The sequence below is a fragment of the Cucumis melo genome, chromosome 8 (assembly GCF_025177605.1).
Source record: "Cucumis melo cultivar AY chromosome 8, USDA_Cmelo_AY_1.0, whole genome shotgun sequence".
In the NCBI taxonomy this organism is placed as follows: Eukaryota; Viridiplantae; Streptophyta; class Magnoliopsida; order Cucurbitales; family Cucurbitaceae; genus Cucumis; species Cucumis melo.
This window is the reverse complement of record NC_066864.1, coordinates 23698277-23723822: the sequence shown is the minus strand read 5'-3', so window position 1 is coordinate 23723822 and position 25546 is coordinate 23698277. Positions and strand designations below refer to the sequence as shown.

Genomic DNA, 25546 nt, shown 5'->3' with positions numbered 1-25546 from the left:
ATAACCTAATCCAATCTGATATTTTATTTTTTTAAATTTTGCAACCTAAACCAATGTAAAATAAAATGTAACCTAACCCCAATGGGTATGATTTGAATTGGTATTCCGGATTGGTTGGGTCATTTATTTTGAACGCCCGTTGAAGAAGATAGGATAGTAATTAGTATGGTACAGATGACTCATTTTTTATCTGGATGCGGATAATAATAATAATAATAACAACAATAAAACAATAAAGGCGACTCTTTTGCTGTCAAACAAAATGACGATGACTTCCAATAATTCATTCACCAATTTGCCCTCTACAATTCGTTAACAACAACGAGAGAAAATTACCCAATCTTCAATTTCACCAGTACCCTGTAAGCATCGAAGTGAGTCATTGTGTTGGCGATTTCCTCGAGAATTTCTTCAATTCGAGCTCCAGTTTCCACTTTGAAGCCCAATTTCATCGAAGATTTCCTTCTTTCGTAAGCAATGGATTCAGCTACTTTAACCTTGTCATCATCTGTCATTTTGCGTAATTCATCCCTGAAATTACTTGTCATTAGAAAGATTCAACCCTCGTTGTGTTTCAAAAGGAACGAGTTCTCCAGGATCTCCGCGCTCTATGCCAATGGCTCTGCTTCTGGGGTTGGTACTTTTCAAATGTCTTATGTGATTCTATTTTCTGTTTTCTGGGTATTACTTGAAAGTTTTTTTATTCAATGAATGAGTTTAAACCAAAGTACATTCATTTTTGTGCATTTGAAGGTGTTCGGTTGTTTGCTGCATACGTAGGAATATAATTGGGTCTTTTCGGCTATGTTTTTCTGATAGAGGCTGAGCATTTTGGTTTAAAGTTACTGCTTTGTTGTATTTTTTCTTCTTATTCTTCTTATATTTTCATTCAGTTTAAACTTGACAATGTTTAAGGAGAAAGGGCAGAACATCTTTTCGATAAAAGACGGACTTTCAATGAGAAAAGAATGATAAAGGGCAGACTTTCAATGAGAAAAGAATGAAACACGCAGACATACAAAAGAAACCAAGCCTACGAAGGGAAACACCCTAGAAAAAGGGTCTCCAATCTAACAAAAATAAGGCCTAACGAATAATTACAGAAGGAACTCATCATAGATGCCGAGAGAGAAGCATTGAACTTTGGCACTTTGCCAAGGACCAAACGTTGAAAGGTTCCCTTGGATTCTCGAATCATCTATATCCCTATCTTATATCCAATCAAAAAGATGAAGGTTATACTTATAATCTGGGACCATAGGGATGAGGATTCGAGGTAAAACATAGATCTCCCACATGTGATAATGGATCCTCTTTATATAACTATTGTTTATGTGATGTTTAAATCGTAGAAGCTCTCATCGTATATTTTGAAAAATAACCCCCTTTTTTTTGTTGCAGTGGTATAATTCCTTAGGGTAATTCTTTTGGCATCATGGCTCGTTGCCTGTTGGATTGACATAATTGTTCGAAACTTGCTAGAGCATTTCACGACTAATATTTTATGACATTTGCATTTCACAATGTAACTAGACATCAAGAAGCTCTTTAAACTTTTTTGGCTTATTCTTTCGTACTCTTTGTGATTGTGTATTGAATCATATTCTTGCTTCTTGCGAGTGTATAGTTCTGCATTTGTAGTTTCCATATAATATGTCTTTGAAAATATTGTCAAATTTTCTGTGTAGCAGGGGGATTCTTCAGCTGCAGATGTTCATAGACGACGAAGTTCTTTTGAATCTTTGTTTTGTTATGACAAGGCTATCCCAGAGGAAAGAATTGAGACGCCTATCGGAATATCTCTGGCAGAGAAAATGATTGGAAACAATCCCCGTTGCACTGATTGTCAAGCCAAAGGTGCTGTTCTTTGTGCAACTTGCTCCGGTTCTGGCTTGTATGTCGACTCAATATTGGAGAGCCAGGGAATAATTGTGAAAGTTCGTTGTCTAGGTAATATTGCATTCCTTCTTAACTATTAGTAGCAATATTTAGGAGTGGTTCAAAATTATGGACTTTTTTTTTTCAAATGGAGTCCCGTTTTGTAATTTTCTTGTGTTTTCCTGTGTTTTCTGTTGCTCTTTTGGCTCCTTTTGGTTCATGCTTCCCCTTTTTGTAGGTTGCTTTTTGGCTTGCCTGTTTATCGTGTTTCATTTATTCTCAAATGAAAGTCGTTTTCTTCTCCAGAATGGCACTTTTTATTTTGACCTTGCTAGATTGTTACTTATCTAGTGGCCATTACGGTTTGACTTTGAAAGCAGAAAGAAGTCAACAAGATACTAAATGTACTTTGTCCTGTAGTCATTTCCACATAACACAGAAATTTTTAAGAAATCGATGCTGGAATCTGGAAGCTTTTGAATTGATTACGCTTGTTTAATACCTGTGCATTTCATTCAATTATACTTCTTGAAAAGGGAAATTTTTTGTTTCACCACTGTCAGTCATCTGTACTCTAAGTTGTCCGTTAACTCATTGAATAGTTATTGTCCTAACTCTGCAACCATCTTCTTGTAGGTTGTGGTGGAACTGGCAATATCATGTGTTCAGAATGCGGTGGTCGAGGTCACCTGGGATCTAAATGAGTTGTGAAGACTCCTTTCTGAAGGATTCATCTTAAACTGTCCCCAGCTGTAATATTGGGCATGGCTTATGTTTCGATGATGGGATATATTAATCTTGCAGTTCAGTGAATATCGATAGAGTTCATTTTGATTTAGGCAGTTTGTGGGATATCCTTACCATATTTCAGTTCAATTTTGATTTAGCTCAAATTACTCCCCAGTGTTCTCTTCCGGCAACATTTGTACTTGTAACTTTTGTTTGTCAAATCGACACAACTTGTAACAGAAAGTTATGGAATGTATGAACTATGATGTCAGAATACATGAAGTACAAGGAATTTTTTTCACAATTACTACATCTATCTCATTGTTCTTTTATTCTTTTTAGTAGTTATGAAGCTTTGAAGCTTTATTATGTGTTTGAACAAAAAATCTACCCTGAATTTTTCTCTAACTTCTGCTAAAGAAAGCCAAAAGAACAAGATTTGTAGGGAAGGGGGGAAGAAAGAAGAATAAAGCCGGCATTTATGTTTCAGTGGGCTCCACGAAAGGCTTCTATTTTTTAGGCCAGTCTCTTACTAGAACTTGAGGAATGATCTAAATCTGCTTCTTCACTTGTTTTCAAGTTTTGTGGTTGATTAAACTTGCGATCTCCACTGAAGGGCTTGAATCCGCTCCGGCACGGTGGAGCCAAACCGAGGATCCTGGGGATTGTCTGCATAGGCCACATAATAGGCAGAAACACATGCTTGCGGCCATGCCATTGCTATTCGACACTGCAACAACAACCATGAGTATTGTCATCCAGAAGTTAAACTCCTCTCAGGTATCACACTAAATTCTGTTAAAGTTCAGAAAAGCCATTTCTATGGTCTATAATAATTGAGCTCGTTACCAGAAAATAGCCAATTAGGAAGGCGCAGATTGCTAATTCTGTTGCGTAGTTCTTGTGTATTACAAGTGCCCAGATCCCACTTATAATGCTGCAGATTGCACCACTTGAAACCCCACAGAGAACGCAGAAGGACACGGTGAGATCAGAATGTATAACAATTTCCAACTCTGCCCTTTTGAATGCCTCCCAGGTATCATAGGAAGCCTGCACAATCCCTTTATTGAAAACCCCGACATGGACGAAACCCCACCTGTTTCCATGGCTTCTCAGCATTGAAGCCATTCCCGAGCAGCAGTTTGCACAGGAGAAAAGGAACTCATCTGAGTCTCCTGCCACCAGCCTCATGGAACGTGCAGATCCCTGAATGAAGCTAATAAGGGGGATGATGGCTGAGCCAAGACAAATAGTTCCAACTGAATTCTTTATTGTGTCGTGGAAAGCTGCTCGTATGTCCTTTTCACTACCCTTTGCGAAATTCAAGTACTTTATGCATGAGATTGTAACTTGCACTATGTTTTTGATGACCTGCAGACTCCAGCTTAGGCTCAACAGTATTGCTGCCACGAACAATGCTGTAAAACCAGACCTAAGAGCAATTGCTCCACCGATGCCAATGACCAAGAAAGATGCATAAAGAATGCCAATGATGATTGATCCAAAAACAAAGATTGAAGTGTTCTTCGGAGGATATTTAGTAGAAAGTGATAGAAGTTCAGTCGCGTAATTCAAACGGTGATTGATCCAACAGACATATACCGACAAAATCAAGGAACAAACTATGAGAATCACTCCTGCTGCTAAACCACCACGAGATCCAACAATGACAAAGAAAACACCAGAAGCGAGTGAGAGAACAGGGCTGAACCAGAAGGCTGTCTTCAAAGCCATAGAAGGAGAACAACCGGTGAAGGCCTGCCATAAAAAGCCAATGATTCCAGAGCTTCCAGTAGAAGCCAACAATGGAGGGTACCACTTTTCTGGGTGAAAATGATGTGTTTTAGAAGCCGCCTGAAGTCCCCGAACTGTCAAAAAGATCACCAACACAGCTACCAGACATAAATGGACAATGAAAATTAAGCTTGAAAGCCACCTGAAAATTCTCCATCCCACGGCAGGCTTGTTCAGACGGATGGGTTCTTGAACCTGCAACAACAACCAACAAGATTCATCCATATACATGTGAGTCAACCTCCATACACCAAGTGAATCTGAATTGACCTGAATATGAAAATGAAAATGATTTCTTGAGAAAAAAAGAAACCGACCAACCTTGTTAGGAGTTGAAGATGAAACTCTTATTTCTTGAACTTGTAGGGATTGATTCTGCAATACATTTGGTGGTCTTCTGGTTTCCATTTTTAGATTACAGGAAGAAACCAGTTCTTAAAATTCATAAAAAAACAGAAGCAGTTTGTAGAAGTCTGATGTATTCTTGAAGTGCTTTGGATTGGTTGATGAACAAGTAATGTTCTTGAAAATCCTTGGCCTGCAAGATTCAACATAAAAAACTCAATGCTCTTGAGATTTGAACTTTTCCAAGTCTTGTTAAACTAATCATTTCTTGGAAATCTCTGTGTATATATATAAAAATGTAACTGGAATTTAAAAATTTTGGTCAAAATGGTTGTAGGTTGCTGGTGTGCAGACGTGGCAGCATGAGGGGATGGTGACATGGAGCAATGGGTTTCTTCTTGGTTTGTCTTAGGTTATCATCCTTGTGATCCACCTCTCTCTTCATAAAGAAAAACGGTCTTTGCTTTCTTGTTTTTAAAATCTTTTTCTTTTTCTTTTTCTTTTTCCTTTCCTTTTTTTTTTCTTTTTCTTTTTCTTTTTCTCAATCAACTCAAAGTTGAACAGGTTAACTAAAACATTTTTCTTTAAGTAGAATCCTATGTTTTTGAAAAGAAATGCACTGTTTTTAGAATCCATTTATTAGTTTATATTTTTAATTTCAACTCATTATTTATTTATTTATATATAAAAAAGTAATTTACAGTTTTGCCCTTCCTTCCAAGTTCCAATAATTTAAAGTTTAATATTAAAAAACAAAAAATGTCTTTCATTCATGTTAATGATTGTGAATCAAAGATTGATGAGTAAGTTAAAAGTCTACTTTTTTCAACGCTTTTCTTTCTTTTATTTATTTGTAGATATTAAAATTTCAATTTTACAAATATATCAATAGAATATCAATATTGATAAATAATTTTGTGCATTAAAAATTTAGGGTCTGTGAGTGCACAAATTTAACACACTCCATTATATATGTTTTATTTTGACAAACAATATATGAATGTCATAATTTTAACAATAAAAATCCAATTCAAACTTTCAATAATTAAGATTTTATTTGAAATATCCCCACTATTATAGTAATTCAACATTTGGAAAAATGAATTGCATTTTGTAAGACTTATTATTGGTGTGTATTTTGGTACTTCATAATAATAAAAATAAAAAATATATATATATTAGTATATCAATTAGCTTAAGGGATAAAGATTAGAGAGGATTGGGAGAGAGAAGGTATGACTGCCAAATCCACAAGTGCCACGTGGCAACCAGTTTGGTGGGAGTTGCCGTGACCCCTTTCTCATATTCTAAAGCTGGAAGGTCCAAAAGTTTCATTCTTTTTCATGTATTGAGAGTGATTCAACTTCCCAAAATTCCTATATTAAAGTCGGCATATTGGTTAGGCTTAGTTTGCTTTTCAAAATGACCAAACATTTATTTTATAAATATGTTAGAAATTACTTTTTTAATCTCTAGATTTTGAAAAATACATTCTAATGGAATATTCAAGTGGTTTTAGTTAAGGAGTAATTGACGTGTAAACTTTCATCATAGTGGTGGAAAGTTTGATCTTCCTCTCTACAATTGTTATACTAAAAAAAGTTTTAAAAGAACCCATAGCATTTGGTTTTTAAGCATACAAAATGTATCTTTTTGTTTCTAAGTTTATAAAAATAGGTTTATTTAGTTTCTAAGTATTCAAAATGTGGCTTCTTAATTTGTATTTTTAAAAACAGGTTTAAAATGTCCTCGAAGTATTTTTTTTTTTCTACGAGGATTTCACCATTTTTCACTTTTCTTCTTCTTTGTTATTCTTTGAAAAAGAAAAAAAAAATTTCCTTTTTCTTCATTCCAAACTTTAGAATATTACAAACTCTCACGGAACATAATTTTGTTCCTTTTGATAGTGATTTCTTTTTTTGTTTTTCTTTTCTTTAATTTATGATGGTTATTTCAATGTCTTAGTAATGATTTTTAATCTTCCGTTAGATAAACACTTGAATTCTAAACATAAAACATTTTTTTAATTAATTGTTTTTCTTAGTTTTCAAACACTAACTTGCTTTTATAAAATTATTAGTGGAAAGTAGATAATAAAACTTAAGCTTAATTTTTAAAAATCAAATATTTATTAGTGGACATCTTCGTTGATGGACTTTGTTATACTTACAAGGATTTTAAAATATTGTTATATTACTAATATCTTGATTTTGATTGCTACATTTGTGACCTTCATAATAAACTTGTGATTTCATGGTCGACCCTATGGATCGATCTCCATATTAAGCCAAATAAACTCACGCTTTTATGGTTGGCCTTATGGGTCAGTCTTCATACTTAACCATCATAATAGTAGAGATAAAGATGTTGATGAAGGTTTGACTAAGTCTTTTGTTCTATTAACCAAACAATTTATTAGAGTTGTAAAAAGGTTTAGTAAACGTCCTGTAAGTTATGAAACTTCTTATGCTCTTGATCCTAATGCCTATAACAATGGTAATATGACAAGAAGTTCGTTTCAAAAGTGATAAAAATGAATGAATGTAGTTTAAGCATAGAGAGTGATCGTTTTAGGCATTCTCAAGTTAAATATCCTAACTTTCTGAGACAACAAAAGAAAGGTCGTGGTTGTTCACATCATGAAATGTGTTAGAGATTTTATATCTGATTTAAAAGAATGCAACTCAAGCCATGAAGATAGAGTGAATGAAAAGGAAGGTGCACTTTTTGTTTTTCGATGGCTCGATCATAGGAACTCTAAAGCTAAGTGTTCTTAACTCGGAACAATTCTATGTTGGATAACCTTCTAGGAATTTTCCTAGGATGCATGTAAGTGAGACAAAGCATGTTGAAAGGACTCATGTTGGTTTGTGGAGACGACTTTAACTTTAATAAGCCTTTAAGACAAGTAAGGATGATATTGTCAGGTTGTAGAGGAATATTGGGGATCTGAATTTCGAATCCTAGTCCAGATCCTAGGCCTAGGGTGCACGATAACTTGTAGAAATACAAGTTATTATAGCCTTTTAGATAGAATAATAAAGACAAAATGCATAGTAATAGTGTCAAAACGTGTAACTTCTGTTATAAATTCATAAGTATTTGGAAATGCATTGTACATAAGTCTTCACGCCTATTTTACCGTGTTTTTAGTGTCTTAACACAGGAATAGGAACAAAAGAAGAAGCTAGTGAATCGCAGAGGAACTTGTGCAATAGCTACTATACGAGAAGAGCCTGTTTGGCAAGTACAACTTCGAGGTGAGGATCTACGTCACCACGCGAGGAAGGTTCACTAGAAGATAAGAATGGTAGTTGAGGTTGATGTGACTTGACAAAAGCTGCAATCGACACTGACATGCTCAGAAGAATGGAAGTTTTTTCCTGAAGGTTGTCTATAAAAGGATCCTATATCTACCAGAGAAGGGGGCCAACTTCGAAAGAAGTCGGATGTCTGAATGACTGACCAAACCCTAGAGAAGGGCAAAAAGGATCCTTTCATTGTCTGTAAAAGTTGTTCTTCTTCTTCTCCAATCAATCTGTAAGTGAGAGCTTAGAGTCCGAGTAAAGAAGATGCCATTTTTCATTTTCTCTAACTTGTAATGTTCATTTCTATACTTCCCATTTTTGTATTTCTTTGCAATGTATTTGTTCATATTATATAGTGGTATAAGGCCTATATTCTTTAATATATTGCATGTTTATACCTTTCAATCCATCATTTCTTTAATGTTCACTTGTCAATGTGTTATTTGTAGTTTGGCCTTGTGACAAGTTCTTGATAAGAAGCTTAACTTATAACTCTTATCATGTTAGTTAAGCTATAGTCATCACTTGGCTAGTGTTTATCGCCAACTACCCAAGAGGGAAAGTAGCAAAGATATGGTTAATACGCTCAAGGAGGAGTTTGGAGACAAACCCCACCTTGGTGAGATAACTTCCATTATTTGTGTCCCAAAAGAAGAACAAGTATGGGTTATTTGGCGCCAAAAGGTTGTCACCCTTAAAGGAGAAGCTCTGTAAATCTTGTAAGTGAAATATTCTAGATATATCTCGCTTAGGGCAAAAGTCATTTACATCCCGAGAGGCATGTAAGTGTGACATTTAAAATAATGAGAAGTGCTCACCTTAATCATAAGCTGGTTGTCTGAGATTCATCATATCAAGACTCTCACATGGTTTAAACGCCTAATAATGTGAAGAGTGAAGACTCTCATTCACTCATTCGTGCACAAGTTAATTCACACTACCATCTCACCTCCCTTCTCATCCCCTTTTACAGACTCTCTAGTGTAGATAAGTAGATAAAGTTTAAACTTACACTTCTTTATACTGTATAGATGATTCTTTTATACTGCCTGAATGAATAGTGAACCCTAGAACTAAGTTTTGATATTAATTCCCTGTGTTCAACCCTGAATTACCCAGAAAACCTATTGTTTCTCTTATACTTGGACAAACAGTAGGAAAACTTGTACCCATTAAGTACTTAGTAACTACATGAGGACGTGAGACATAGAGAGTATATAGTATGCAATGACCATGCCTCATAGCATAGAATAAGATATAGATATACACCACATAACAATAAACACTGAGTCCGAATCAATTTACTCCACTAGCGCGTTACATTATTGATCCTCATCACCCTAATCATGTCTACGAATTTTAAAGAACTTTATATGGTCTTAAACAAGCTCCACGAGTTTGGTATGATATACTTACTGCTTTCTTATGTTTAAACGGATATACTAGAGGAGGTGTTGATAAGACCCTAATTATTCAAAGGATTGGTGCTTAATTTATTATTCCTCAAATATATGTGATGATATAATCTTTGGTGGTCATCCTAAATCTTTGGTTGGAGAGCTTTCATATTTTCTTAGTTTTCAAATGAAGAAGCAAATGACTGGTGGCATTTTTGTCAATTAGGAGAAATGTGCTAAAAATACAAAAAAGACATTTGTGTTTGAGAAAGCTCAACCCAAGAGAACACCTCCTGGAACTAATCAAAAGCTTGTGACTACCAAGGCTCGTCTTCGAAAGGTTCCTCTTAATGTACCGTATGTTTCCATTGATGGGGTATCCTTTCATAGTAAGGAAAATGTACCTAAGTGGAAATGTGTTGTTCTTTGTCGTCTTGCAGATGAACATAATGTTACTGACCAACATCATTCCTAGTTGGTCATCATGGATTTAATTCATCAGTATGGTCTATCAAAGATTATCTCTCAGGTTGGTGCTTTTTATCCGTGTCTTATTTGTGAGCTTATTGTGAATCTATCATTTACTTTTGATGATGCCAGTAGTCCAGATTACCGTAAGGTGAATGTTTGGGGTGTGTTTTTTTTTATGTTTCCCATAATTTGATTAATAATCCTCTAGGTTTTATGTTGTCTACTAATGCTTCTGACACTCAACCTTTTTCTGATCAATTGACCCTGAATTGACAAGTGGCACGGTAACTACTTGGTGATAACTTGTAGAAATACAAGTTATTGTGGCTTTTAGGTAAAACAATGGAGTCAAAACGTGAGATAAATGATCAAAACACGTAGATATTAGTACAAAATTATAATATCAAAAGAATGCACCTTACATAAGTCACCACACCTAATTTAACTATGATTTGAAGTGTTTTTTATGCAAGTTAGTGAAAAGAAGAAATGGAGTGAGGATCGCACATTAACTCAACGTTAAAGCTATCTGACGAGTTGAAACTGAAGGGATGAAAACCCTTTACAGCGAAAAATATACAGAAACTCAATTTTAATTAGAACCTTAAAAATATCAATACATTGGCAAAAAAATATTGGTTAAACATGCTTTAAAAAATTACAGAGAAGAAAACTTACGCTCGTTGACGACTCTAAATCTGCCAATCACCAAATTTTGGGGCACCACCACTTGAAAACCTTCCTATTCTGTGATTGAGATGGTTTGTGGGAACCAAAATTGGAATAAGGGAATGGAGAGATTTTTTTTTCAGAGAGAATGGATAGACTTCTTCGCACAACTCTCTCCTATTCAAAAAATTTTGTTACGCAAAAAATTCCCTCTTCTTCAGTCGGAATAAGAGGGAAGTTAGAGAGAATAATTGGGAACGTGGGAAAACCACCCACGTTCCTTATTAATTTAATAAATTAATATTAAATTAATATAAACTAAATTAATTAATTAATTAATTATATTAATTAAATAAATAATTAAATAATTAAATCATATTTAATTAATATTCCATTTAAATCATATTTAAATGAATATCTCTCACATAACCTATAGTTTTAATTTAATTAATTTAATTAAATCAAATTTAATTAAATCAAATTAAACAAAACTATTAATTAATTCTCCAATTAATTAATTTCTAAATTAAATATCTTATATTTAATTTAATCCATAATTTGAATCATATTCAAATATAAATTTCTCTCATAACTTATAGTTTTAATATGTATCATATACACATTAAATTTTAACTTATAGTTTTAATATGAATCTAATTCACATTAAACTAATATTTGAACTTATTCAAATATTTTATTCTCTCATAATATAATTTTGAATCATATCCAAAATTAAATTTATATAATAAAGTCTAATTAAAATATAAACTTTATATTATAATGTATCAATATACATTATATTAATTCCCAAAGTAAATTTGAACATTTCAAATTACAACCAATATAAATAAATCTCATTACTCTTTATGAGCTAGGAAGGGGACCTAATGGACCTACAGATCAGAAGCTACAACGATATGAGATTAATTGGCTAAACTCATTAACCACATTAATCAATATTCGTTAACTGTGTGTACACTCCACTAAATACTCACAGCTGAACTCTTCTCACTGTAGATATATTTCTGTGTCCACGGATATAGACCAATACCAGTAAGTTAGTCCTTCACAAGTGTTCGTAACTCCAGCTGGGTCAAATTACCGTTTTACCCCTGGGTTACCTCTAGTCCTTAAATACCAGTGCTCCTCTAATGAACAACCTGTTTATGGTCCAACCACTAAACAGAAACCCCTCTCGTGCCATTGAGAGGGTAGGGCCCTTTGTTCAAGTCTCGGAGACACCATTTAAGGGAACACTTATCTACTTACCCTAAAGGTGGGAAGGAGTGAATTCCATCTTGTGTGATTATGTTCCCAGCTCTCCACTCGGTCTTGTCCCCAAAATGATAAGAATATTGAGTCGGCAATCTGGCCACTCTCACTCGTATAAATCAAAGGACAATCCCTCGCAAACAGGAGTTCATAATACACTCAGGATTAAGACTAAGTTACCTAGGTCATCCTAATGAAATAGCAATCCAACTAGTTAACGGAGTTACATCTAGTGATTACTATTTCGTGGTCCAGTCTTATGCAAACTCATTGCATAGGATACCCCCACTCGCATGTCACATACATGAACGCATTTGATCAATGTGTCTGTATCAAATACAAAGTGAGCCGTATCCATAGTGTTAACAGGATAAGGTACCCAACCTTAACCCTATACTATAGACTCTTTAAGCTGATGTTGAACATTAATCCCTGTATGTCTCTACATACTGTTCAAGACTCATCAAACAGCTTAGGATGTTAGTTTATTGGATTTGGGTTATTAAGACAAAACTAATAAAATAATCAATAACACTTATTGAAATTAAATAATAAAATACTTTATTAATGACGGTCAATTGATTATATTTACGATCTACGAGTTTTAGGACATAAAACCCAACAGAAACGTGAGATGCAAGTACAACATTATGCAAGATGATTCGCTAAGAGACAAGAGTGGTAGTTGAGAATGATGCGAAGAAACAACTACTTTTTGTGTTGACATTTGTAGGCAAGGACAAGTGTGCAGCATATGCAAGGATAGACATGTAACATGAACAATTTAATTTCTCACCTAAAGCATGTCTATAAAAGAAGTCAACTCCACCTTAAACAATAAGAATAGAGGAGGCCATCCCTTAAAGAATCCAATGAAAGGGAGAGTTTTAGAGCCTTTCACCATTTGTAGTAGTATTTCTTCCTTCATCCTCTTATTTGGTCAATGTTTAAGTGAGAGCTTAGAGAGAGAGAAGCTTCCCCCACCATTTCTCCTAACTTGTAAAAGATCCAATTAACGCAAATCAATGGATTATGCAGCTCGACACATTTCTTTACTTTCCATTCTGCGGCTCGAGACAAATGAAGAAATGGTTAAGGATCAATAGAAAGCGACCCTAGTTTCTGTTGGGTCACAAGAAAAAGAGGTTTTGGAAGAGCTTGTTTATAACCCACTTCTCAAGGATAAACAAATTGCCTTTGAGGATGCAAGCGAGACACAAGCTCCTTAGCCACCAAAGCAAGAAAATGACCAATGACCAGAGCATGCAACGAAATAAAGTGATGATAAAGATTAATATTTCAAGTTCATTCACGATACATTTGGAAAACCAGTAACAAATGGACTTGAAGATATATTCCAGACCAAGCGAATCTGCAACAACCCGCGATAAAACATGAGAAGCAGATCCAAGACTTGGAATTGAAGTTTGATAACTGCGATCAACATCATCGAGCTCAACATGATCAGCTTGCTTTAGACTTTACAAGTCTCAAATCGAAATTGCGAGCCTAAAAGCACAGAACCAAGCGCGGTGAGTTTGATTAAGAAAGCTTCATTGCGGATTGACAGGCAATACAAGTCATTGATAAACTACATCCACGCGACCAATACAAGCTTTGTGCCTAAATCTGCCATTCCGCCATAACTTAAGGAACCCCTATCTGATGCTGAACCAAGTGTTGTGCACGGACCTTCTGAAACGCGACGTGAAAATTAAATTTGGGGGTGTTATCTATTTATTTTCTTCTTTTGTATTTTAATTTTCACTTATATAAATTATATTATTTTGTATATGTATTCTTTGCAATACAAGTACAGACTTTGATGCATATATTTTGCATTTAACTTTACTTGTTGCAAGCAATATCTTTCGTGTTTAAGTTTTTTAATTTTTCTTTATCCCGTAATGATAACTTAAATGATATAAATTATGCGAGATTAAGTTTCATTTGTTACTTAGGCGTTCAACTTGTTAAGGAAACCTACTTAGGAAATATTTCTAGAAGATCACTAGTGAGCAAGTTTTCACTCAAACCTCTTTTGTAAGATGTTTCTAAGTAAAATCTTATCATTCACTTTTAAGCAATGAGGATCTTGTTGCATTCTAAATTTGGGGGTGTGCGAGGTCCGAGCTAAAACTTAAAAAAAAAAAAAAATCATCTTAACAAGGCGTTTTAAAATAAATTTTTTTAACAAAAGTTAAAACAAAGTAAAAAATAAAGTAAATTAAAAAATTATTTTATCAAATTCAATTGAAATAAAACTCCAATGTTTCCATCTCTCAACCCAAAAGTAAGAAGCAAAGCTTTAAAAATATGAGAGTAAAAATAAAAGTGTCAATAAGGGTTATAGTTGAGGAGAGGAACAAATTCATAGAATACTGATGATTTCCCACTCAATGTCAAATACCAAATAAAGTGACAATAAAAGTTTCTTCGCCAAAAAGCAACCAAATTTTTCGAAAATTTAAGTCATTTCTAAAAAATGAAAATAAGTTTTTCTAGGGAATGAACAAGGGTATTTTGAGACTTAAGCTTGCTGCGTTCTGAACCTGGAAATATTTTCATAGTGGGGATTACGTAACGAGAGTGGAATTGAGTGGCAAGTAAGACTAAATAGCATCATGAGAAGTTTAGTGGATGCGAAGAGGAAGGTAAGGCTTAAGTGTGGAGGTAAGACTAAATAACAAATTCTACGACTCAAACACATTTCTTTACTTTCCATTTTGTTTCTTTTGAATGTATTGTATGAATGTACTTAATCTTATGGCTGAGAGGCCTACATTTATCAATACAATGAATGTTCATCTACTGTCTCTCTTCTATTTCTTCGTTATTCATTTTGTTGAAGTGTTATAGGTAGTTTAAAAATGTATTATGCATTTGATAAGGTTTCTTTAAGTATAAGAGTCATCATGTTTAGCCCGAGCCTAACTCTTTGCTTGGCCAGCACTTATCGCCAACTACTCGAGAGAGTAGGTGGTAAAGATCTAGCTCAATACGTGAAAAAGGGAGTTTGGAAACAAACTTCATTCTATCATTTTGCCTCTAATCATTTGTATTCAGAAAGGAGAATAGTGTGGTGTTTAGGCACCAAGAGGTTGCTCGCCTTAAATAGAAAGGTAAATGTGAAGTTTATAAGTAAGAAAGTCTAGATGTATATCGATTGATTTATCTTTACCATTTGTGTCTCAAAAGGAGAACATGTGTGGTGTTTAGGCACTGAAAGGTTGCTCGCCTTAAATATAAGATGGTCAAGTGATTTACATCTTATCTAGTCATATCTCGCATTTAAATCACCTATAATGTAAGTGGGATCGCTTTCCATAATCATCCAATTACATCCTCTCTACAGATCCTCTGTGTAAATACGTAGTTTAGTATAGTTTTATACTTATACTATATAGAATTTATACCGTCTAGTTGAGAAGTAGGCGTTATAGCTAAGTTTTGATAGAAATTTTCTATGTTCGATTTTGGCTTATCTAGTAAACCTCTCGCTTCGCTTACACTTGGGCAAGCGTGAGGAAAACTTGTACTACACGTTAACCATCATGCATGAAGCAATGCATATGTAAGGTATGCATTTTTTATTGCATAACCTTAACCTAGTCGCCCATTATTAGTCGCATAATTAAAATCCAACATTATTTATTTACGATTAAATTTTTCATAAGATGAAACCAAAACCAACCCAATCAAGTTTTTGGTGTCGTTGGTATTGATTCTTGCATGCGAAACCCAGAAGCACTTGGCCTTCATATGGTCATCTTCAAGCTGCCAAGCTCAGCGTGAGGTATGCAATTTTTCAAAAATAGGGTTGTACAACTAGTGCCCGTCAATGCATGCTTCGATTGTGACTCTCACTCTTAGGACGTTGATTTATTTGATTGGTAATGGTGCTACTATGGACTTTGGTTTGTTTGTTATATCTCAACTAAGTTGTCATGTGGATTCCTATGCTTTAAAGCTTCTCACTACTCTTCTTCAATTGTTGAGTGCTCTTATGTTGTCCCAGCACCTTGCCATTCTGTTTAGTGCGAGGGCTCTAGGTCCCTTTCCTTAAACTTTGCATCTAAGCTACAGATTGTTTCAGGGAAGTCATGTTCCTAACATTACTCATCAGTCAAGGCATCCTCGTGCAATGATTTACCCCTATTAATGATTTTCATATTCCTAATAGTGTCTTGCTTATTCCCCCTTCCTTGGAGAATAGAATCTTTCATGTTTTGACCTCTGAATTTATGACTCTAAGTGGTATTATTCAAGAGTTTATTGATCTCTTATGTATACTTTTAGTCTTTACACAGTCTGTTGATGCTTCGACCTCCATAGTTGGTCCTTCCAATTCTACATGTATTCCTTTTCTGGCCATCAAGTCTACATGTTGGTCCTTCCAATTTTCCGACCTCCATAGTTAATTATTTGTATTCTTTTAATTAGTAAACTTTAATAATTTGTTTGTTGTAATTAGGATGCACAAAATAAAAATATAATAGATGAACCATTATAATTATAGTCAACCAATTATTTAATTAGTAGCATTTGAGTAGATAATTACCAAGTCAACATAAATTATAATATTGATTTAAAATTAAATATGCTTTAACGTGTAATTAATAATAAAGATGGGACTTACTTCTATCCTATGGTAATGATACGGGTGCATGGTGTATATGATAAATTAATTAATCGACATGCTTTATCTTCAAAACATAAATATTCATCCCATCTAAAATTGACCAATTCTAATTCTACACCTGGTTTCAATTGTTAACAAATATAAATATTCAATCATTTAAAATTCACCCATTTGCAATTATACTTTTAAAACGTCGGGTCCCAATTTTACAAAAATATCAATCAATGTTTTTAAACCTAACTAACGTGGATCAATAAATACAAATTTTTACTCATTTTTAAAAATTACATAACTTAGATAATAGACATTTTATTGCTGGAAAAAAAAAAATAATAATCGCATTTTGTTGTTTGTTTTTTATATTTTATAGTTTGTTTAGGATATAATGGAAAATTATGTTTGATTCATAATTATTGTCGATGTTGAGCTCATAAATATTGATAAAAGTATCTGCACATAAATTTAATATAGTGATTATACAATATCTATATCATATATATGATTTAACCGAAAAGTATATAGGGTGTAAAATTTCAGTATGTCTTAACTAGTTAAATCATCATTGTCTTACTCGATTACATTTTGAGTTTTAGAGGTAAATACATCATTTATGAAATGATAAATCATGGAAGCTGATGAAATGATAAGTCATGGCTAGCTTCCACGAATGATCAAGTAGGGTTCCTATGAGAATATACAAATTTTCACTTTTTTTTTTTCCTTTTGCCTTCACAAGGATAAAAAAAACACTTTCACCAAATATATATATATTCACTAGTAACCATACTTTTAGGATGTATATACCTCCAACTTGGAACTGATCGAGGGAAGGTTATTTTAACTTTTGTCTTGGTAACCAACTCCAAAAAAAAAAAAAAGAAGAATTAGAAAAAACTCCTACTTCTACCACAAAAAAGAAAAAATAATTGAAAAATTATTAAAAAAAAAAAGAAAAAAAGAAACTAGGAAATAGTACAAGAATTTTGGTTTGGCTAAGTTTGATTGTAAAGACACATAAGTATGTCGTTATTAAAAAAACAATGGAAAAAATTTGATTTGTGTTGTGAAAATGAGTCACAACGGTAAAATACATAAATTGAGAAAATATAATGCTAAAATAATAAAATAAAATAAAATAATATAAATAAATATCTTTGAGTTTTAAGAAGAAGAAAAAATGAAAATGATTGAATAAAAAATTGTAGCAAATATATTATTACAAATCGATTTTCAATAAAATCGAGTTCATTTTCGTGAATTAAATTTCCTTTATCGAAGTCTTGTTCAAATAAATGTAACAACAAAAATATATTTCGATGATTTAATTTCCAATCATGTCACACTTTACATTTCTTTAGTACCTCTCAATCATCACATAATTTAGGTTCTCTTTGTCGTCCATTTTATTTTTTAAACCGCTATGAATGAAGAGAAGTTTTCTATTTGTAGAGTTCTCAAATAGGCTCTATAGGTTTAGGATTGGTTTGTCCATGTTTTTGGCTCCTAGACCAATGAGATAGATTTGAACATTATCAACATTTGACCTAAATTATGCCTACTTTTGAGATCAATTGAACTTTAGTCTAAACAATAGAATTTAATTAAACCAAAATAATTAATTGATCCAATGATTAACTGGTTTAATAATAGCCAAATTTATAGTTTTAATAATTTCAATTTGCAATATATTTCAACTTTTAATTAGTCTCATGTTTAATTATTTATAATTGAACTATTAATTTAATAAATTATGTGTTAATTTGTAATTGGTTTAAATTTTCTGATTCTAACACATGCAACCATTATAAATGGACTATTTTCTTAAAAAAATTAAGTTCACTTTAGTCAACCATTTTCTTTGTTTTTTTTTTTTTTTCTAAGGAAGAATTTCTTGTTTCCATTTGTTACGAGTCAAATACTTTATCTTGTAATATATATATATATATATATATATATATATATATATATATATATATATATATATATATATATATATATATATATATAATTGTTCAACAATTTTAAATTGATTACTTGCGATTATACACAAGATTTAATTATGCATCAAAATATCGTCACCTCCATTTTATAGAAATGTCAATAAAAATATCTACAAAAATATCTACATGTTTGATTAATATTTTTGAAACATATATAATTTAATTTTAAAATATATGTAATAAATAAATAGTTTATATTATAAAACACTATGGGTTTTTAGGATAAACCACATACTTGTAGTTATTATAATATTTAGCATTCCAATTATTGAATTTTGATCACCTACCCAAAATTATGTGTCCCGTAAATATATGTCATAAATATAACAAAATAATAAAATATTTACAGTTCGAGCAACAAAATTCATAAAGTTAGTCATTTTTTTAAATATTTTAGGTTTGGTTTTTGGTTTTCTTCTCCTCTTCACTGATTTCTTTCTATCATATTTCTTCTTTTTCTCTTTTTTTTCGTTGCAATTTCTTTTCATTGTTTTTGTTCTTTTCCTTTTCTTTTTTACGTCACCCAAATCTAAATGATCTTTTCCTATCTTTTTACGTCGGTTTTTCTTTTTTACGACATTTATATTTGGGTAACCAAATATATCCAGATCTAAACGATTGCGTAAAAAAATAGCCAAATCTAAAAAATAGTGTATAAAGAACCTTGGAAAAAATCGTTTAAATTCCGATCTAAACGATCGTGTAAACAAATCTAAACAATCGTATACCAAAAGAATTTTAAAAAAATTGTTTAGCCAAATTTATGCGATAGTGTACCAAATAATCTTGAAAAAATAAATGATCGTGTACCAATGAATTTTGAAAAAATTCGTTTAACCAAATGTAAACAATCGTGTACCAAATTTTGAAAAAAATCCGTTTAACGATCAAATCTAAACGATCGTGTAACCAAATTAAACGATAAAATTGAACAAATAAATCATTTAGATTTCGATAGCCAAATCTAAACGATCGTGTACCAAACAATAGTCAAATCTGAACGCTCATGTACGAAATATATTACGGACATTGTTGATAGCGTGGTTAACGGGGCATTTTTGGTATTTTCATTGTGGATCTGTGAGCTTTTCTCGTTTCCAAAATTGTGTTTGTATTATTGTCATTAATTTATTGAATTTATATATATATATATATATATATATATATATATATATATATATATATATGATATAAATATGATTCATTTCTATTGTGAATTTATGTTAATTAAACTCATGAAAATGTGATAATAGGAATGGAAATATTAAGGTAAAATCATGATCATATATGTATCACATATATAGAGTGAAGAATTTAAATTATAAATATGTAAATTTCTCGTTTAGGTAAGATATATTGAACTAGTTTAATTATTTTGTTATTCTGATAATTACATGATTTCTATTTTATTTTCTTTTTATGTTGAACTAACTATGTTTCTCTATTTCTAAATTTAATAAAAGTGCTAAATTAGGTGGTTTAGCTACAAATACAAATGGCCACTTTATACTCATAACTAAATGACCATACATCTTTTTCTTCTTGGTTAACATTATTTATAAAAGCTAAGTTGGAGGTTTGGTAATAATTTTTTTTTTTAATTAAGCCTAAAAACATTTTTTACAACCATATCTTGTTTTATTATTTTGACCGGTGTTTAAAAGAAAAAACTAAACCAAATCTTGAAGAGTAAAATTTTTTTTTTATGAATTTTTTTCTTCTTTTAGATTCGGTAAGAATTCAACCCTTTGAAAGATATAAATTATTAAAATAAATTGAGATAAAATGGACTTAATTTTAATTTGAAAAAAGAAGTGTTAAATAAGAAATTTTGACCAATAAAATCGCACCACATCCACGTCATTGCAGCAAAATTGTGATGATTATATTTTGATTTGATTTGGGTAGTACAGTTTTCTCATATCCAACCCAATTCAAGCCCCTTATGAGAAATTGGGCCAAAGAAATAACAAGTCCAAGCCTGCCAAGAAAATAGGTCCAACCCCAAGCCCAACAATTAGATAGGCCCAAACCCAAGCCCAACAAGCAAATGGACCCAAACCTAAAGCCCATGAAAATTCTCTATAAATAGAGACCTTTGCCATTCATTTGAGGATCTTTTGGTTGGAGGAAGAACTTCAGCTCTAAAGAATTGAAGATTCAAATTTCAAAAAGCTCTCAAAACGTACAAGTTCTTATCAACATCATGACCATCATATTCTGAAAGATTGAAGACTTGGAAGATCAAACTTTCCTTGAATTCAAGAAGATTGAAGCTTGAATTGACTTGCAACTACAACTTCCTAAAATCAGAGATAAAAAAGTTCTAAGTTTAAATTGTATTTGAGAGAAAGCTTTAAAGAACTAAATACTAGAGATTGTATCCACAGCACCATATAAATCAATACAAAGTTTAATTCTACGAATTACATTTCTCCTAAAATCTCGTGTGAGATTGTATCCCAGTGTGACCGTCTCTACCTTCCATCTCTTTCAAAGCTCTAAGTGACATCAACATGCAACCAAATACTCGCAGTCGCTCAAGGGAGACTTAATCATATAAGGATATGCCACCCTTTAACGTTGCAAAAAATATTTGGGAACAGTTGTCAAAGCCACCAAAAGGTGGAATTATAATCAAAGAAAATCCTGTGATTGACAAACACAATTCGTCCTTTGAACACTCAAGTGACGAGATGTCTCACCTAAATATAATGTCAGTTATGGTAATTGATGTCAATACAAGTGAAAATAGAATGGCAGAACTTAAAAAGAAGGTAAACATGCTCTTGAAGGCGATTGAAGAAAGGGATTATGAGATAGCATCTCTGAAGAATCACATTGAAAGTCGTGATGCTACTGAATCAAGTCATACACATACTGTCAAGAATACTGACAAAGGGAAGGCAGTTATGCAAGAAAGTCAACCACAAAATTCGACCTCAATTGCATCACTGTCTGTTCAGCAGTTGCAGGAGATGATTGCAAACTTCATTAAAAATCAATATGGTGGTCCTGCTCAAACTTTCTCTTTATATTCCAAGGCATATAGGAAGAGGATCGACAATCTCATAATGTTGAATGGATACTAGCCACCCAAGTTCCAACAGTTTGATGGAAAGACCAACCCAAAACAACACGTTGCTCATTTCATTGAAACATGTGAAACTGCTGGTACACGAGGGGATTTGTTGGTAAAATAGTTTGTCCAAACTTTTAAAGAAAATGCCTTCAACTGGTACACCGATCTTGAACCCAAATCCATTGATAGTTGGGAGCAGCTTGAGAGGGACTTTCTCAACCGCTTCTACAGCACTCGACATATCGTCAGCATGATGGAGCTTACAAATACAAGACAATGAAAGGGAGAGCCAGTCATTGACTACATTAGCCGATGAAGAGCTCTGAGTCTTGACTGTAAGGATCAACTCATCGAACAGTCTGCAGTGGAGATGTGCATCCAAGGCATGCATTAGAAGCTTCTCTATATTCTGTAGGGAATAAAACTCTGAACGTTTAAAGAGTTGACGACTCGTGCCCATGATATGGAATTGAGTATTGCCAATAGGGAACAAAAGATTTATTGGTTTAAAAAATAAGAAGTGACGAGAATGAAATTAATGACACTAAAAATATCACAAATCCTGTCATAAACGAGTCTGTGGTTGTTCATGCAACTCCTTTGAAATCTTTCTATAAAAGAAAAGAAAAGAAATAAAAATTGAAAGAAAGCATGATGGCGATAAAAAGCAACGCTCAACCCTTAAAGAAAGGCAGGAAAAAGTTTATTTATTCCCTAACTCCGATGTTGTACACATGTTAGAGCAACTGTTAAATAACCAACTTATTCCGTTGCGAGAATGCAAACGATTGAAACAAGTAGAGAAAGTAGATGATCCTAACTACTATAAGTACCATCAAGCCATTAGTCACCCTATTGAAAAGTGTTTCGTGTTGAAGGAGTTGATTCTAAAATTGGCTCGTGAAAAGAAAATTGAGCTACATATTGATGAAGTAGCTCAAACGAATCATGTTGCGGTTGAGATAACTTCAAGTGCTCCATCATCAACACAGTATTATGATAAAAGAAAAAACTTAATTTAGTTTGAGACTTTCGAGCTTATAGTTGTCCAATTCCAACAAAGGATCATGGCGATAGACTCCTAAAACAAAGAAGAGCATGTTAATGATGATGGCGATGAATGGATAGTCGTGACTCATCAAAAACTAAATTTCATTCAAAAGGAGTCGTCATTCCATCAAAAGCATGCAAAAGGAAGCATCACCTACAAAAAGAAGGAAAACGGAACAAGAGGATATGGAAGCCTAAGCCTATCAAAGAAAAGACGAGGACTTCTTCTGACCTCAACGGACGATAACTTTGATAGAATTCCTTCCAAGAAGCTTCCTAGATGATCATCTAAAAGAAGTATTAGAAGCCACTACATGTCATGCTGTTAGTATTGTAGAAATCGACAACAATTATGCACCTTTTGAAGAAATCGACAATTCAAATGTAATAAGCAAAGGACTTATGTCTTTAATCATATCAAACCTTCAACAACTCGATCTTCAGTCTTTCAAAGATTGAGTATGACCACGATAGAAGAAGAAAACCAATGTCCAACGTCTACTTCCACTCAAACTTCAGCTTTTAAAAGGCTAAGTATCTCCACATCAAAGAAAGATCGACGTTCAACATCTGCTTTTGATCATCTAAAGATGATAAACGAGCAACAACAAAAGAGATGAAAACTTCGAAGGCAAAATCATTTCATAAAGAAAACAACGACAATAAGATTCACAATCGTGTCCCATCACGCATGAAGAGAAAGTTGTCTGTTGATATAAATATAGAAGGTTCCTTGACCGTGAAGCCAAGACTTATTCTATTCACTAATCCTACAAACAAAGGGGATGAACAAATTCTTGATGAAAATAAAAGCTACTAAATATGCAAAGCTCCTTATCGCAAGAGTCTAAACTGCATGGTGCTCCTAGCCCACAAGAGATTAGAAGGTGAATGACAAAAAAAAAAAAAAAAGTTGAACTACGTAATGACTTGATCCCTATGTTATATATGTAAGCAGCTTAAAGTTCACTTTAAGTTTAGTCACACGCAAAAAAATGCTTCATTGTGATCTCATAGTAAAGAATATATGTAAGCAATACAAAATGAAATTCATGAGCAATCTCATAAGAATAAAAAAGTTTATTATCATTCAACAAAAATCTTGCATTTATAAGAATTACATTGAAAAAATGGGGGCAAATGAGGCAAAGTCAAAGCTTCTACTTCTTAAATTCTTCGCATGTAGCCTCAAAACTCTTATAAATCGTAGCTAGGGCCTTCGTGGCTTCTTCGATGATAGCAGGAATGTTTAATTGTCTATCTTCTTAGTTAGCTTCATCTTCCCCAAGAAACTTTATCGTTGCTTCTTTAAGTTCAAGTTCAAAGGTTTTAAACTTCATCATTGCAGGTGCGGCTTTGCCTTCTCTCCAAAATGTCGACCAGTAAACTCTACTCCTCTCCGATATGTTGCAGGTTAAGATCTTCATCTTCTCTCATGTGTTGCAATTGAGAGGATCTTCATCTTCATCTTCATCTTCTCACATGTGTTGCAACCGAGAGGATCATCATCATCATCTTCACCTTTAATGTGTTGCAGCCAAAAGGATCATCATCTTCATCTTCAATGTTGCCACAACCAAGAGGATCATCTTCATCTTCAAAGCGGCGCAGTAGAGGTGGTCGTCATCTTCATCTTCAATACAACACAATAGAGGCGTTGTCATCTTCATCTTCAATGCGATGCAACAAAGTCGGTCGTCATCTTCATCTTCAATCGGATGCAACAGAGGCGGTCGTCATCTTTATCTTTCAATATGGTGTAGCAAAAGCGATCGTCATCTTCATCTTCAATGCGGCACAGCAGAGGCGGTCTTCATCTTCATTTTTAATGCTGTGTAGCAGAGGTGGTCGTCTTCTTCATCTTCAATGCAACACAGTAGAGACGATTATCATCTTCATCTTCAACACGGTTGCAACCGATAGGATCATCATCTTCATCTTTAATGTCGCGCAACCATGACGATCATCACTTCATTTTCAATGCGGTTGAAGTCTATAGGATCATCATCTTCATCTTCAATGCGATTGAAGTCGATAGAATTATCATCTTCATCTTCAATGCGGTTGAAGTTGATAAGATCATCTTCTTTCATATATTGCGGTCGATATGTTAGTGTAGTCTCGCTTCTCCATCTTCAATCAAGCTTGGTGTGCTCCATCTTCAAATTTGTTTAGGCGTTCCATTTGCACACTCCTCTTCACTCCTATGAAAAAAATGGGATAAGATAAGCATTAGAAAAAAGAGAGAGAGAAAAGAACGAGGGAAAAAGAAAAACCATAAAAAAAAAAGAGTTAGAAAAAGAAAAGCATTGAAAAAGAGAAAAAAATAAAGAAAAAAGAATAGTTAAAAAATAAAGAAAAAACGTAGAAAAAAAAAAGAAGAAAAAAAGAGTTAAAAAACTAATTAAAAAGAGAAAAAGGAAGAAAAAAGAAGTAATTGAAAAAAGAAAAGAAAAACTAAAAAGAAAAAAAAAAAGAAAAAAGAAACGAAAAAAATTGAAAAATGAAAAATTGAGAGGGAAGTGGTTTGATATTATTTTCTTCAACCTTTCTTCCCTATTCATAAGAGAAGGAAAAGTATCAAAATTCTGCAGTTGAGATTAGGAAGTTGTGATTTTCCTTTTGAGATTGGGATATCTTCTTTTTTTTTCCTTCTTTTTCTTTGTTTAAAAGAAATAAAAAAAAATAATGATGCCACCAAATGTATATAAAAAAAGAAGAAGAAAAAAAACACTAGAAGAAGGTTAAATGATTTTGTTTTCTTTCACTTTTCTTTCTTTATAAGAAATTATATATGAGACAACTTGAAAAATAAAAATTACATTTATATAAAAAAAAAATATTTTCCTCAAAATTAAGTAAAAAAAGACATTCCATGTCTCTTGGAGAATTTCTCTCTAAAAAAA

At 33.0% G+C, this 25546-nt stretch overlaps 2 protein-coding genes and 1 long non-coding RNA gene across 4 annotated transcripts; 2 read left to right on the top strand and 1 right to left on the bottom strand.

Annotated features, from left to right (window-relative positions):
- The first annotated feature begins 205 nt into the window (after positions 1-205).
- LOC103486023 (uncharacterized) lies at positions 206-2911 on the top strand. Of its 2 annotated transcripts, none has more exons than XM_008443819.3 (3): positions 206-633; positions 1692-1950; positions 2515-2911. In XM_008443819.3, the coding sequence occupies exons 1-3, from the start codon at positions 478-480 to the stop codon at positions 2580-2582; spliced, it is 483 nt and encodes a 160-aa protein (XP_008442041.1). In that variant the 5' UTR covers positions 206-477; the 3' UTR covers positions 2583-2911. The 2 variants fall into 2 exon arrangements, with proteins under 2 accessions (XP_008442041.1, XP_008442040.1); XM_008443818.3 differs by having other exon boundaries at positions 251-633; positions 1689-1950.
- LOC103486021 (protein PNS1-like) lies at positions 2842-5129 on the bottom strand. Its single transcript, XM_051089363.1, has 3 exons — positions 4726-5129; positions 3457-4599; positions 2842-3337 (listed from the first exon to the last, which is right to left on the bottom strand). Exons 1-3 carry the CDS (start codon positions 4810-4812, stop codon positions 3200-3202), a joined length of 1368 nt encoding a protein of 455 aa, XP_050945320.1. The 5' UTR covers positions 4813-5129; the 3' UTR covers positions 2842-3199.
- LOC127150756 (uncharacterized) lies at positions 4494-5229 on the top strand. The gene is made up of 2 exons (XR_007823316.1): positions 4494-4635; positions 5087-5229. It is a non-coding gene; the product is annotated as an uncharacterized LOC127150756 (long non-coding RNA).
- Positions 5230-25546: the final 20317 nt, after the last annotated feature.